Here is a 14,393-nt window from a genome sequence, read left to right as displayed (position 1 = left end):
CCTCTTTTTCAGTGATTTTGTGATTAGGGCATCCAAATGCAGTTTAGTTCTATGCTGGGATGATGTTATTTTTTATCATGTGCTGCCTCTTTAAGATTTCTGATCCAAGGGAGGTAACTCACCCTTAAACCCACGGTTTTAATTCTTGTAACCCGAAGAAGATCGCAAGTTGCAGCGACCAAAACATTGTGCTAACAACACTGAAGACGAAAATAATAGTCCGATTAATTAACATCTACGGGTTTTTGCAGTGATCCAACACACACAAAACAACTTTATATTTAGAAATCTAAAAGGAATCGGAATCGGTAATTGTATTAGAATCAAGAATTTAGAACAGAATTGATAATTGTATCGGAATCATGGAAAAATATTGGAATTGTCTTATAACACATATTAGTGGCCTAGCAAGGCCACAGGGGAAACAACCGAAGCAGCAAAATAAAAACTAGTCTGCCTGGACACTATTCAAATGTAAGCAAATTTGGGCATATCTTATTGATTTGAAAATATAGGTTCTTTTTGACTAATCAGCATAAAATTTAACAATAGAATAGCATTATAATCTTCAAAAAGCCTACAAATTTTCATGTTGTTTCATCCCATAGAACCAAAGATTGCATTTAAATATCCAATTTGGCTACAAGTGTACACACACACACATATATATATATATATATATATATATATATATATATATATATAGAGAGAGAGAGAGAGAGAGAGAGAGAAATAGATATACCACATTTTTTGGCAATTTTATAAATTCCAAATCTCAGCGACTATTGATCAGAATTTAACAAATGAAGGCTCGTTGGAAAGGTAATGACCTAGATTATGTAGTGGACTATGTGACATTTACCCTTAAGGTCGCACCTTAAGAAGACCACCCATCATCCAGAGCCTATTTTTGGCACTTTTTTACAGACATAAAATTTTCAATCAGAGTCATTTGTTTTCCTAGTTTTGCATATGAATTACAAAATATCTGATATTTCCCCCAAACTGCTGGCCTTGATGAAGGGGAGACTAAAACTGGCTGCTATGGTTTCAAATTATCTAGAATAACAGCAGGGGGTGAGACTGGATTCCAATTTCTCATATGTTATATCTCTCCTCTTTGGGTTTCATACATAAATAAATTTGACAGTGTATAAGGATTATTTGATACTGGAGATATTCATAATCGTATCTTATTTCCAAAAGAGGGGAGATATAACATATGAGAAATATTTGGAATCAAGTCTCCCCTTGCTGTTATTTCAGATCATTTGAAATCATAGCAGCAAGTTTTAGTCTCCCCTCCAAGGTTAAAGCTTTTAGGGATAAATATATATATATATAGGCAACCACACTCCGCTATAAGACAATACTATCATGAAAACAAGTAGTATCAGGTAACGTAATTTTGCAAACTTACAGTACAGTCATTTCAAGAAGCTGTTCGGCCACATCAGCATCAAGATGGTTCAAATTTTCCAAGCGTGCAGATGTTTCACTGAAGAAGGCTAACATGTCAATTGGAGTCTCAGATATGGATTTTACTTCCAATGCTTTTGATTGACCTCCATGAAACTAGAAATGGAAAAAATATATACATATATTTAAAAAATATATATATATATATATTTAAAAAAATATATATATTTAAAAAAATATATATATTTAAAAAAAATATATATATCAAAAAAAAAATATATAAATCACACGGTATTATAATTTCCCTTTCATCTTTATCAGATTCTTTTTTTTTTTTATTCAAATTATGAACTTATTACTACAGACAGGTCTTTATTTTACAAAAGAAAGACAGCATTTTCCTATTAATATTTTTAACTATTTTAACGTATATCACGGTTTGTACAGATTTTCAATGTCCATTTTCAAAGTTTTTCGAGTCCTTCTCCAGACAAAATTCAAGTTTTCCAACCAAAATTTTGGGTTTGTTTTACAATTCACAACAATTTGAAAAAGTGATAAAAAAGAATTTGCCACTGGAGAGTCCTGTCTGCAGAAGAAAGTTTTTTGGAGGAGGAGGGGGGTCATTTTTATTTATTCCCCATTCCTAAAATATAACTGAAAGCAAAAATAAATGGGAGATTTGAGTACCCCACCCCCCCACCCCAAAAAAAGAAAAAAAAAAGTGAAAAAATGGTTTCAAAATACACCAATCAGAAGACGCTACATCACAAAATATCAAGTGAAATCTTAAATATCATGTTTTTTGAGATGCTTGGAACCGAGTAAAAAGGCAAAAGTGGGATCTTGGTCAAAGCAATTGAAATTACTGAAAAAGCAAATCAAGTCGATTCAAACATATCTGACAACTTCGTCATGAAACAACTCATTCTGATCACACATATCAAAATACATTCTGCAGCAGAATCATAGAATGTGCTGGAGCTGTTGAGGATTTCCATAAACTTTACAGCCTCCTTTTTTCGAGTACAGACAAGCTAAGGTAGTAACCAGACCATCTTGATCCAAAATGAACACCACATTCGGTGAAGAGATTACTTTGCCAATCTGCTAAACCACAACCCAAAAGCTCCTATCAACTCCTGTGAATAATGGCAATCCAATTCGTTATGACTGCCAAACAATTCCTCCAAAACTTGAAGATGTTGCTGTTATCAAAATTCTCACAAATAAGAACAAACAAGTTTGCAGACAAATCCTCAAATACAGCACAAACAAATACTCTAGTATGCCTATTGTCCATCGTATTATTAACAAGGTATGTGAGATTGAATTTCTCCCCCAAAATTGGAACAACATAAAATTGATACTATTGTTTAAGAAAAGTGATATGTGTTGCTGCACTAACTATGGTGGAATTAGCCTGATTGATGTGTTTGCTAACATATTCACTTTGATTCTTAATAGATTCTAATCAGAATGCAACTCCTGAACAAGGTCAAATCAATGTGGCTGTTTGTGCAGGCCATGACTGCACCGATGAAATCATCTTGAGACATATTCTGAAACATTGTTCACATTTCCAGCAAAAGGACAGACATCTCTTTCATTAATTTTGCTGCTGTATTCAACTGTCAACTATGGAATCTTCTGGAAGTCATGCAACTAATTGATATGTCACCTAAACTTCTCAATCTTCTTAAAACATACTACAGTTCAACCTGATCCGATGCATGCAAAACCCTTTCAAAACCCTTCATAAGATGATCTGACATTCACTAACACTAATTATGCCATTGACTAGGTTACCTCGAATGCCTTAAAAATGTTCTTGGTTTAACTCTAGTTACAACTTTGTCAGCAAGTACAGATTATATTATGCTATTTGGTGAAACTTGTTGCATCAGAGATTGGGATGAAAATAAATCCCACAAAGACAAAAATACTCGCCCAGCTTGCTTCAACAGATAAAACGTTATCCTCAATAGTGATATTCTTTTATCTTCAATAGTGATATTCTTGAAAATATTGAAAGTTTCACATATCATCTTGATGTCATCATCTCACCTACAAGTCTGGGTGGTGCTGATATCAAAGTATGCATTGACCTTGCACGTCAATTCTTGGCTCTGGTCCAAACCTGCAATCCTAAAGTAAGGATCCATAAGCAACAATACAAACGATTCTTCTTTACAGCAGAGAGTCCTGATCAATGACAAGAAGACATTAAGTGATTGGAAACTTTTGATCACCACTGTCTGCATTGTACAGCAGCAGTTCCTCTCAAACAACACACTTTGTTTCCACTGCAAAATTAACACCTTCTGACAAGTCATCCACACAAAATGTTTATGCTGGTTCGATTATGTCCTTTGCCATCAACTAGGAGAGTTCACCTACAAAGTAAAGTAATTGCCCAATTTCCTTTACAGGATTGAACAAGCCGAGCATGCAGGATCTCCTTCCATGAGTGGGAACTTTACTTTCACCATGACTAATGTTTGTGCGAAATTTAAAAAAAATCCAAAGCATGGTTATTGAGAAAAGTGTGAACAACTGAACAGATGAAGGATTTGGGGGCAAGTTTCCCCTATACTGCCCCCTAGTGTGGGAAATCAGCGTTATCCCAGAAAATTAATTCTGGCAAAATATTTACTTTCACCATAACTAATGTTTGTGCAAAATTTTTTAAAACCCAAGGCATGGTTATTGAGAAAGGTGTGAACAAATGAACGCGGATGAATTACTAGTTCTAATCTCTCCTTTGTCGATGGACTAACAAAGGGATGCGATAAACAAAAAATATCTGGCTGATTAAAGCTGACCTGATAGCAAACCTGAATCTACAGAATTTGACGTTGGAACACTGAATGGCTCGAGATCATGGAATCATTGATTTTAAATCAGGTTTTGTGAAGCGACAAAGATGATTGGAGTCAGCTCAATCTTGTACATGAAATAGCATTCATGACGTTTCATGTACAAACAATAATAATCGTTTTGTCGAAATTAGGAATCTGTATAGAATTTCAAACGGAACCGTTTATTTAATTCATGGGGATAGTATGCTTTCATTCTGTCAGCCATGACAGTAATTTGCAATTTTGTGTGTTACCTGCACGGAGGATTGAATTTTAAACCTCAAGAAGAGTGTAGCTTACAACTAAATTTTACCAAATACTTTATCTACTACGCCACAGGTTCTTGCAAATTTCTAAGTTCAACAGAAAGATTTCTCAAGTTCGACAAGATACATCTGAAGGAGGTCAGGTTGGTTGGTTGTTTTACAGCATATCAACCCTTTTCAGGTTATTTAGTGCCGAATCCAAAGATATTGAAGAAACATTTTTTTAATAGAATATATTTGTTGTTTTCTAGTCGGTTTCTATTTAACCCATAGTTGGGACCCTAACAGGTATTACCACTCCGGGTCAGAGTGGACCTAGGAGCAATGGCAATTAAAGGGTGGCTCCACACTCCCCAAAGCACGCAAGCTGGGGCCTCACCACTGGATATAGTTTAAGGTCATATCCAGGATCTGACGAAATCAATTGAAATGTGAAAATGACACTTAAGATGCAAAAAGTAGTCGAATAAATCGAAATAATATAAACAATTTAGAACTGCATTACAAGTCATACACTTGTGACGCATAACATAAATTACAGTAACAAAAAAAAGAAAAAATAAAACCAATATATATTAATCGTAGATTTATATCGATTAATCACACAGATGTAGCTGGTAGTGCCACATATAGCTTCTCTATATCTCATTCCCTATCTCAATTGGTTACATTTCCGACACGTTTCCCAGACCAGCACGATCAACATGCCTCACTTCTAGATCTCTTTCTGACAACAGTTCCCAATGACTGTACAACAAATGCCCATAGCCCACTCGGGAATGCTGATCACGCTGTGATAATGGTAGAAATCAGCCTAAATTCTCGCCCTAAAACTGAAGACCCACTACTCAAAACAACGAGGTATTACAAAAAGGCTGATTGGGAAGCCATCAGGGAGCTCATCAGAGATGCCCCATGGCAAAATATCTTTACTCTTCCAGCGGAACAGTGTGCAAATGAGACAACTGAATGGTTCAAAACTGCTATAGAAGCACATGTTCCCGCACGGAAATACTATAGCAAGCCCCACTCCCCCCAATGGTTTACTTCTGCTTGTGCAGCTGCCATTTGTCAAAGGCAGCATGCGTTCCGCAGATTCAACCGACATAAGTCCAGCTCAAATAAACAGAAGTTTATAGAAGCTAGAAATAATTGTAAGAGAGTGATAGACACAGCTAAGTCAGATTACTCTGAAACCACCAGAAAGCGCATCGAAGCACAGAAATTAGGAACCCGGGATTTTTGGAAAATCTACAACAGCGTAGTTAATAATGGACAGTCAATTATTCCCCCACTAACAAACAATCATGAGGTTGCTTGCACGGCAACTGACAAGGCTAATCTGCTTGCCAGTCGGTTTGCCTCAAACTCCACACTGAACTCGGTACACCACTCACTCCCTGATTTTCCTCTGCGAACAGACGCCACACTTGACGATTTGAAAATCACCCCTTCTCAGGTACATGCTATTATAAAAAACCTAGACACCTCTAAAGCATGTGGACCAGATCTCATCCCGGCTGTGCTATTAAAAAAATGCTCTGCCGAGGTTGCTCCAGTTCTGTCCAAACTTTACAATAAATGCCTTAACGAATCTTGTTTTCCCGACTGCTGGAAAACCGCCTCTGTGGTACCAGTCTTCAAGAATTCTGGTGAAAGAACTGACCCACTAAATTATCGCCCCATTAGCCTCCTCCCGCTTTTCGCCAAAATATTTAAGTCCTTAGTTAATCAAGTCCTAGTCCAGCACCTAACAGCTGCTAAACTCCTGACTGACAAACAATATGGATTCAGGCAAGCCCATTCAACAGCAGATATCTTAACTGTAGTTTCTGAACATATATACCGTTCATTGGATAAAACAGGGGAGGGTAGAGCGGTGGCCCTCGATATATCTAAGGCTTTTGACAGGGTATGGCACGATGGTCTTCTAAGGAAAATTAGATCATATGGAATCACTGGAAGAATTCATAACGTAATTAAATCCTTCTTAAGTAATAGAAAAATCAAAGTTGTCCTCGACGAACGTACATCCAAACAATATGACATAAATGCGGGAGTGCCTCAGGGGTCTATCCTTGGACCTCTATTGTTCCTGATATTCATAAACGACCTCCCTGATAATATTGTTTCAGAGATGGGTATATTTGCCGATGACACCACTCTCTATAACAGATATGAGGGGAAAACAAATGACCACATATCCAAGAAAATGGCAGAAACACTAGAGGATGACCTCCAATCCGTAGTGGAATGGGGACAAAAATGGTTGGTCTCATTCAATGCTGCTAAGACTAAGCTTGTTTCCTTCAATAACTACAAGAAACCTTCTCTACCACCAATAGCAATGGCCAAGAACACATTGCCTGAAAGTACTTCTTTTAAACTCCTCGGCCTAACGTTTACAGGGAATATGAACTGGAATAGATACATTGAGAGCATTGCCAAGGCTGCTGCAAGGAAGGTTGGCTCCCTCTACCGTGCTAGAAAACTACTTACGCCTGCCAGTATCCTATACCTCTATAAGGCAACCATTCGCCCATGTATGGAGTATTGTTGTCACATCTGGGCTGGTGCATCTGCTGCTTGTCTCTCGCTCCTGGACAGGGTTCAAAAAAGAGTCGCCAACCTGATAGGTCCTGAACTGTCATCTAGGCTTCAACCTCTGTCCCATCGTCGAGATGTTGCATCCCTCTGCCTGTTCTACAAATACTTTAATGGTGAATGCTCTGACGAACTGCAAACACTTGTACCTCCCCGACGTAACTACCCCCGACAAACCCGACAAGCTACTAAGTCTCATCCCTTTACAGTGGAGATCCCTAGGTGCAAGAAAGCCTTTTACTCCAATAGTTTCTTCCCCAGAACTGCGGGTCTTTGGAACTCCCTTCCGGGATTCTGCTTTCCCAACTGCAATGATATGCAGAAGTTCAAGTGTAATGTTAACAAACATCTTTCTACTCTTCTCCCTTCATAATGACCCCGCTAATTAATTCCCTAATAGTAGCCCCCTGCTTCAAAGTTGCACTGTGCCTTGTTTGGGGTGAAAATTGAATTAAAAAAAAAAAAAAAAAAAAAAAAAATTATTTCACTTTGCCATATTGCAACGGAGAAAACATTCTCCCAAACTAACATCGAAATATTTCTCAGCTAAATGGGATTTGTTTAAAAAAAAATTGATGATTTTATCCGACAGCAAAATCGCACAAAGAATAAACTAAATGTACAAATCAGCAAAACCCGGTGAAAATAATTTGGAAGTGAAAATTTACTACCTGAAGCCATTACGATACTATTGACATTTCCCCTCTCCCAAGGAAGTGATAAAAAGAAAGAATAAGTTTATCAGCAAAACAAAGATAGCAGAAGTTAGTAAAAAGACAATGTGAGGGGAAGTTTTTCACAAAAGCACCTGAAATAGGATTATTAATCAAGGTGTGACAGAGACAAAGGACCAAACATACTAGTCATATATTTAGGGTTTGTTTACTGACAGTTTTAGGAGTGAATTTTGCGACAGTTTATGACAGGGAGTTTATTGACAGTCTTGAGTTTGCAACAGTTGAGGAAATACTGATAGGAAGAAGTTTGAGACAGTTGACAATGCAGAGGTCTTCAAGAGAGATTGGAGAAATTGGAGTGAAAGTCAGACGAGAGTAGATTAGGCTGAGAAGAAAATCATTGAGGACTGATGCGACCAGACAGAGACGGACAATGTTTGGGGTTCCTTTTTTTCTATACTACATGACATCATGCACACAGAGCTCAACTGATTTACATCAAGTATTTGTGTTGTATTGTTTTATCGCAGCGCGACTACAAAGGTGACATTGTTACATAAGTTCTTGTATATGAAAGTAGCAATTGGACTTTCATCAAAAGATGGCAAAATAAACTTTACACACTAGAATGCTAAAATGCAACTCTACGGATATCTTCCTCAGATCCTAACTGATCAGAGAAAAATCAGATCTGCTGGTCAATTTTGAAGGGCTAAAGTTGAAATTATCAGCAATGTACTTTTGTGAATACCTAAATGGTGACGTGGTTCAATGGTGAGACCTTACAGAAGTTACATCAAGCAACTAATAGAAGACGTAGAATACATCTATGAAAACCTAGCTGATGTGATGGAAGATAGAGCCAGATGACACGACAAAATCGAGAACATCAGTGACATCAGCGTTCCTAGATGATTTGATTATTCAAGTTATTCTTAGAGTAGCTATGCATAGAATTACATTTTTAAAGCCATTCAGCCAAACTTTTAAGCTTGTTTTTATGACTAGTGGTGGTGGTGGTGTCACTGCTTCGGAGGGATTACATATTACTAAAGCACCTATAATGTAAATACGTCATGTTCGTATATATGTCATCACCCTCTACAATGCAACAAAAATTGATGTCATGTTTGGGTTAAATCTGAAACTTTAAAAAAATTTTTTTTATTACATTTTCACCCCAAACAAGGCATATTGCCACTTTGTTGTAGGGGGCTACTATCATGGACACAGGCATCAGGGGTATTGTGTAGGGAGTTGGGCAGCAAGATGTTGGTTCATGTTGCACTTGAACTTCTGCATGTCAGTACAGCTGGGGAAGCAGGGACCCGGCAGAGAATTCCAAAGTCTAGCGGTTCTGGGGAAGAAACTACTGGAGTAGAAGGCTCTCTTACATCTAGGGATCTCTACTGTGAAGGGGTGGGATTTAGTTGCTTGTCAGGGGGTATTTACGTCGAGGGGGCACAAGTGCTTGCAGTTCGTCAGAGCATTCACCGTTAAAGTACTTGTAGAACAGGCAGAAGGATGTAACATTTCATCGATGGGACAGGGGCTGAAGTTTAGATGACAGTTCAGGACCTATCAGATTGGCGACTCTCTTTTGAACCTTGTCTAGGAGCGAGAGACTAATAGCAGATGTACCAGCCCACATACGACAACAAATACTCCATACATGGGCGAATGGTGGCCTTATAGAGGTATAGGATACTTTCAGGCGTTAGTATCTTTCTAGCACGGTAGAGAGAGCCTACCTTCTTCGCAGCGGTCCTGGCGATACTCTCGATGTAATTGTTCCAACTCATGTTTCCTGAGAGCATTAGGCCGAGGAGTTTAAAGGATGTACTTTCAGATAAAGGGTCATTGGCCATTGCTATTGGTGGTAGAGAAGGTTTCTTGTAATTATTGAAGGAAACGAGTTTAGTCTTGGCAGCATTGATTGTGACCATCCATTTATGTCCCCATTCCACTACAGATTGGAGGTCATCCTCTAGTGTGTCTGACATTTCTTTAGATATGTGTTCATTTGTTCTCTTGTCGTGTCTGTTATAGTGCATGGTGTCATCAGCATATATACCCATCTCACAGGCAATTTTGTCAGGGAGGTCATTTATGAATATTAGGAATAACAAAGGTCCCAGGATAGACCCCTGAGGCAATCCCGCATTTATATCATATTGTTTAGATGTACGACCGTCAAGGACAACCTGGATTTTTCTCTTATTTAAGAAGGATTTAATTATGTCATGTATTCTTCCAGTGATACCGTATGATCTGATTTTCCTGAGAAGACCTTCATGCCATACCCTGTCAAAAACCTTAGATATATCTATAGCTACCGCTCTACCCTCCCCCACTTTGTCCAGTGACTGGTATATACGTTCTGAGATTACAGTTAGGATGTCTGCTGTTAAACAGGCTTGTCTAAATCCATATTGTTGGTCAGTCAGAAGTTTAGCATCTGTAAGCTTGGTTAATTATTGTCTCAAATATTTTGGCGAAAAGTGGGAGGAGGCTAATTGGGCAATAATTTACTGGGTCAGTTCTTTTGCCAGAATTCTTGAAAACTGGTACTACAGTAGCTGTTTTCCAGCAAGCAGGAAAGCAAGATTCATTAAGGCATTTGTTGTAAAGTTTGGAGAGGATTGGAGCTACATCGGTGGAACACTTTTTTAATACCACAGCCGGGATGAGATCAGGTCCACATGCTTTTGAAGTGTCAAGATTTCTTATGATAGCATGCACCTGAGAAGGGGTGATTTTCAGATTGTCTAGTGTGGCGTCTGTCCGCAAAGGAAAGTCAGGGAGGGGGTGATTGGCAGGGTCCAGTGTGGAGTTGGAGGCAAATCCACTGGCAAACATGTTAGCCTTCTCAGTTTTATTTAAAAATAAAGGTACAAGATTCAATTTGAAATTTATTTATCTTCAAAGTGCACTTTTATAAATTTTACAAAGTAAGGTATGAAAATTTAATACCTTACTTTGTAAAATGTATAAAAGTGCACTTTGAAGATAAATAAATTTCAAATTGAATCTTGTACCTTTATTTTTAAAGCCTATAGTAAAACACATTTTGTTTAACAATTTTTATGCCTTGGATGAAATGCTTTTCTAACTTGTGTATATATATATATATATATATATATACATACATACACAATCTTTTCGCAAAATTCAACACAACAAAATATAAAATGAAAACATTATATTGTGTATTTTCATATGATTTACAATTGTTTCATGACCATCGGACAAATTTAATTATTTTGTTATTCAAAAATATATGAAGACAACTATTATCAGATGGCAAAATAAAATATTTACATGAATATTTTCATAATCTCTATTTTAAGAGAACAAGCAGTTGGACCTACCTCTACCTCGCTTATTTTGCTTTTTGTTTTTTTCAATTTTTCGATTTAGTAATCAACCCATTTACGTAGTTCTACTTTTTAATGCTGTTTCACCTAACTACCTATTTTAATAATAATTTAACCTCATATATATATATATATATATATATATATATATATATATATAAGGATGGATTGAATTTAGTAATTATTTTTCTTTGTTGTAGTAGAATATAAAGAGGAACTTACAGGTAAGACAGGAACCAAATCAGGTATGCTGCTCCTCAAATAACTGTAGTGGCGCCAAATGTAATCATGAAACATTGGTAACATTGTCGGACTGGATTCTGAGGCATTAAACACAAGCAGAAGAACACCAATATGTTCAAAAATTGTTAAGGAAATCACAAAATTATGTTCTAAACAATACTTACATGGAATAACATCTATAAATATTACTTATAACTAATGCTTATACAGAAATTGTTCTTAGCATTACTTAATAGTTAGGGTTCCTGTACTACCAGCCAGAAACAGCAGACAGACATGCTGTAAAACATGTATTCTCAACATGTCAGAGCAAAGGCGGCTCAGACTCATCATGTGAAACCAAGTGCCAAACAGATAAAGAAATAAAATGCCAGTTTGAGAATCGGAAGTTTTCATGTAATAGTATCTCTGTGCCTGACTAACAGACAAAGAAGAAATACAAGTCAAGCAATAGGCTGCGTCTATCTATTATTTAAGCATATATACACATTCAGGGGCCGACAATATTTTTCGGGCTCTTTGAAAAAAGTACTTCAAGGTGGTTACTAGTGCCAAAAACTTTTGAGATTCTAAGTACGTAGTTGAGGAGTTAAAATCCACTTTTTTTAGTTTGGATTTGATAATTTTAGTTTTTTGTGATTTTTGCGAAAACTTGCACAACACTATTCTTCGGACAAAAAATCCTATTTTATTAAGAGTTATGTTCATGTATATGTTGCTCTATGCAAATTTTCTGTCATCATTAGAATCAATTATCTTTGCTATTCTACTGGCAAAATAATTAAGTTTAATGAGGTAAAATGCATTCAAAAGTCGTTTGTTTGGCACAGAAGAAGCGGAAAGATGGCCTCAGCATCAGAAGGATCACCATGTATTTGAAGCTGTTGAAATCAATGGTCGAATACATGCTGAAGACAAACTCCGAGCGGAAAAAGAGAGAACGGAAAAAATCAATTGGCAAGAGGACTGAAAGGAGAATGAAGAGGACTGTGACACGGCTTTTGACATCTGGAGAAAAAGTTACAGAGAGAAAAGTGAAGGAGAAATGTGAATATATGGTTGGAGTGGCTGAAAGGACAACAGAACAGCAAAAGCTATAAACAGTTGCTGGACGAGAAAGTCCTACCGAGGATAAGAAGAGAGATGGGGAATATGACTACTTTAGAATAGCCTGCAAAAGGCTCAGATCTAAATTTAATGGAAAATGTTTGGAAATGCTTGCGCAAATTGTCTATGATGGACCTGAAATAACGAAAGAGGCTCAACTATGGGAACAAATACTAGATGCCAAAAAACAACTAATAGAAACACGTAGAGATGTTATTGTGCATATATTTGATCATTATGAAGAGAGATTGATAAAAGTTATTGAAAAGAAAGGTTGATATTACAGACTATTAACAGTTTTTCAACAATGTCCGAAAAATAATGTCGCATGTGTGTAAAAAATGATGAAAATTAAATATTTTTTCTTACTTAATCGATTTTCTTCCATTTTTATTACACGTATTGTCTTTATATGTTTATGCTATCCTATTGAAGGAATTTTGCCACTCTATGGTACTTGGAAAGTCAAATACTAAATATACATATATATATATACATATGTACTAGGTGTGAAAAGTTTATTTATATATATATATATATATATATATACATATCTCAACAGAAACTATTAACACCTAAAAGTAATGTGTTATTTTTGTATTTTAATCTCTTTCTGGATTTATATCTTGTCATTCTCAAAAAAACACAAGACTATATTCACAAAGAACAAATATAGTAAAATATTATGACATTAATCTTATACTTAGGTTTGTTCTAAAAATAAAAGTTAATTATGTGAAAAGTGCACAAATTAGAATCATAAGTAGAGTACACTAATGAACTTTGCCACTTGACGCATATGGAATATGATTTGTTACTTCACTGCCATGTACAACTAAATTGTAGAACCATGTGTTCATGAAAAATCAAACATTCACTGCTATGCATGCGTCACACAACATATCTTAAGAAATAACAAATTTTATTGTCCTTGACTTAATCATCGACATAAGCACTAGCATCTTAAATTGAAACTCAGATACTTTAAATCTATCTAAAAAGAGTAAGAAATTGACATTCAGTTCCACCCTGATCTTTCCTTCTCCCAAAAAACCTATGTTCTGTCCAAAAATATGATCAATACTAAAAGAACATCCAACAATTCTAAGCAACTCACTAGATTGATTGATTGGTTTGTTTAACGGCATATCAACCGTTACAGGTTATTTAATGTCGGGTTCTGTTTGGCTATTGGTGATATGTTTAGTTTTAGATTAAATATTGTTTTTTTTTTTTTTTTTGTTTTTTTTTAATTATATTTTCACCCCAAACAAGGCACATTGCCACTTTGGTGTAGGGGGCTACTATCAGGGGAAACATCTACTGGGGCACTATGTAGGGATTAGGGCAGCGAGATGTTGGTTCACGTTGCATTTGAACTTATGCATGTCAGTACAGTTGGGGAAGCAGTGACCTGGAATGGAATTCCAAAGTCTAGCAGTTCTGGGGAAGAAACTACTGGAGTAGAACGATCTTTTACATCTAGGGATCTCTACAGTGTGGGGGTGGGATTTTGCAGCTTGTCGGGTCTGTCGAGGGTGTTCACGTCGTGGGGGCACAAGTGCTTGCAGTTCTTCAGAGCATTCACCATTATAATACTTGTAGAACAGGCAGAGGGATGCAACGTTTCGACGATGGGACAGAGGCTGAAGTTTTGATGCCAGTTTAGGGCCTATCAGATTTGCGACTCTCTTTTGAACCCTGTCAAGGAGAGAGAGACTAGTAGCCGATGCACCGGCCCAAATATGACAGCAATACTCCATACATGGGCGAATAGTGGCCTTATAGAGGTACAGGATACTTTCGGGTGTTAGAAGTTTTCTAGCACGGTAGAGAGAG

The 14,393-nt window shown here is 36.8% G+C and overlaps 1 protein-coding gene across 1 annotated transcript in view; it reads right to left on the bottom strand.

Moving 5' to 3' along the window:
• The window catches only part of LOC145291562 (integrator complex subunit 4-like), a 99,679-nt gene that overhangs the window by 29,481 nt on the left and 55,805 nt on the right, over nt 1-14,393 (bottom strand). Inside the window, exons 12-13 of the mRNA XM_080137625.1 lie at nt 11,427-11,560; nt 1,421-1,575 (exon numbers count right to left, since the gene is read on the bottom strand). Of these exons, the coding sequence (XP_079993751.1) occupies nt 1,421-1,575; nt 11,427-11,560 (289 nt within the window). The remainder of the gene's footprint in view (nt 1-1,420; nt 1,576-11,426; nt 11,561-14,393) is intronic.

This window comes from Euprymna scolopes, chromosome 12 (genome assembly GCF_053919585.1).
Source record: "Euprymna scolopes isolate OS-2025 chromosome 12, ASM5391958v1, whole genome shotgun sequence".
Taxonomy (NCBI): Eukaryota; Metazoa; Mollusca; class Cephalopoda; order Sepiida; family Sepiolidae; genus Euprymna; species Euprymna scolopes.
The sequence above is the reverse complement of the archived record's forward strand: the minus strand, read 5'-3'. Positions and strand labels throughout refer to the sequence as shown.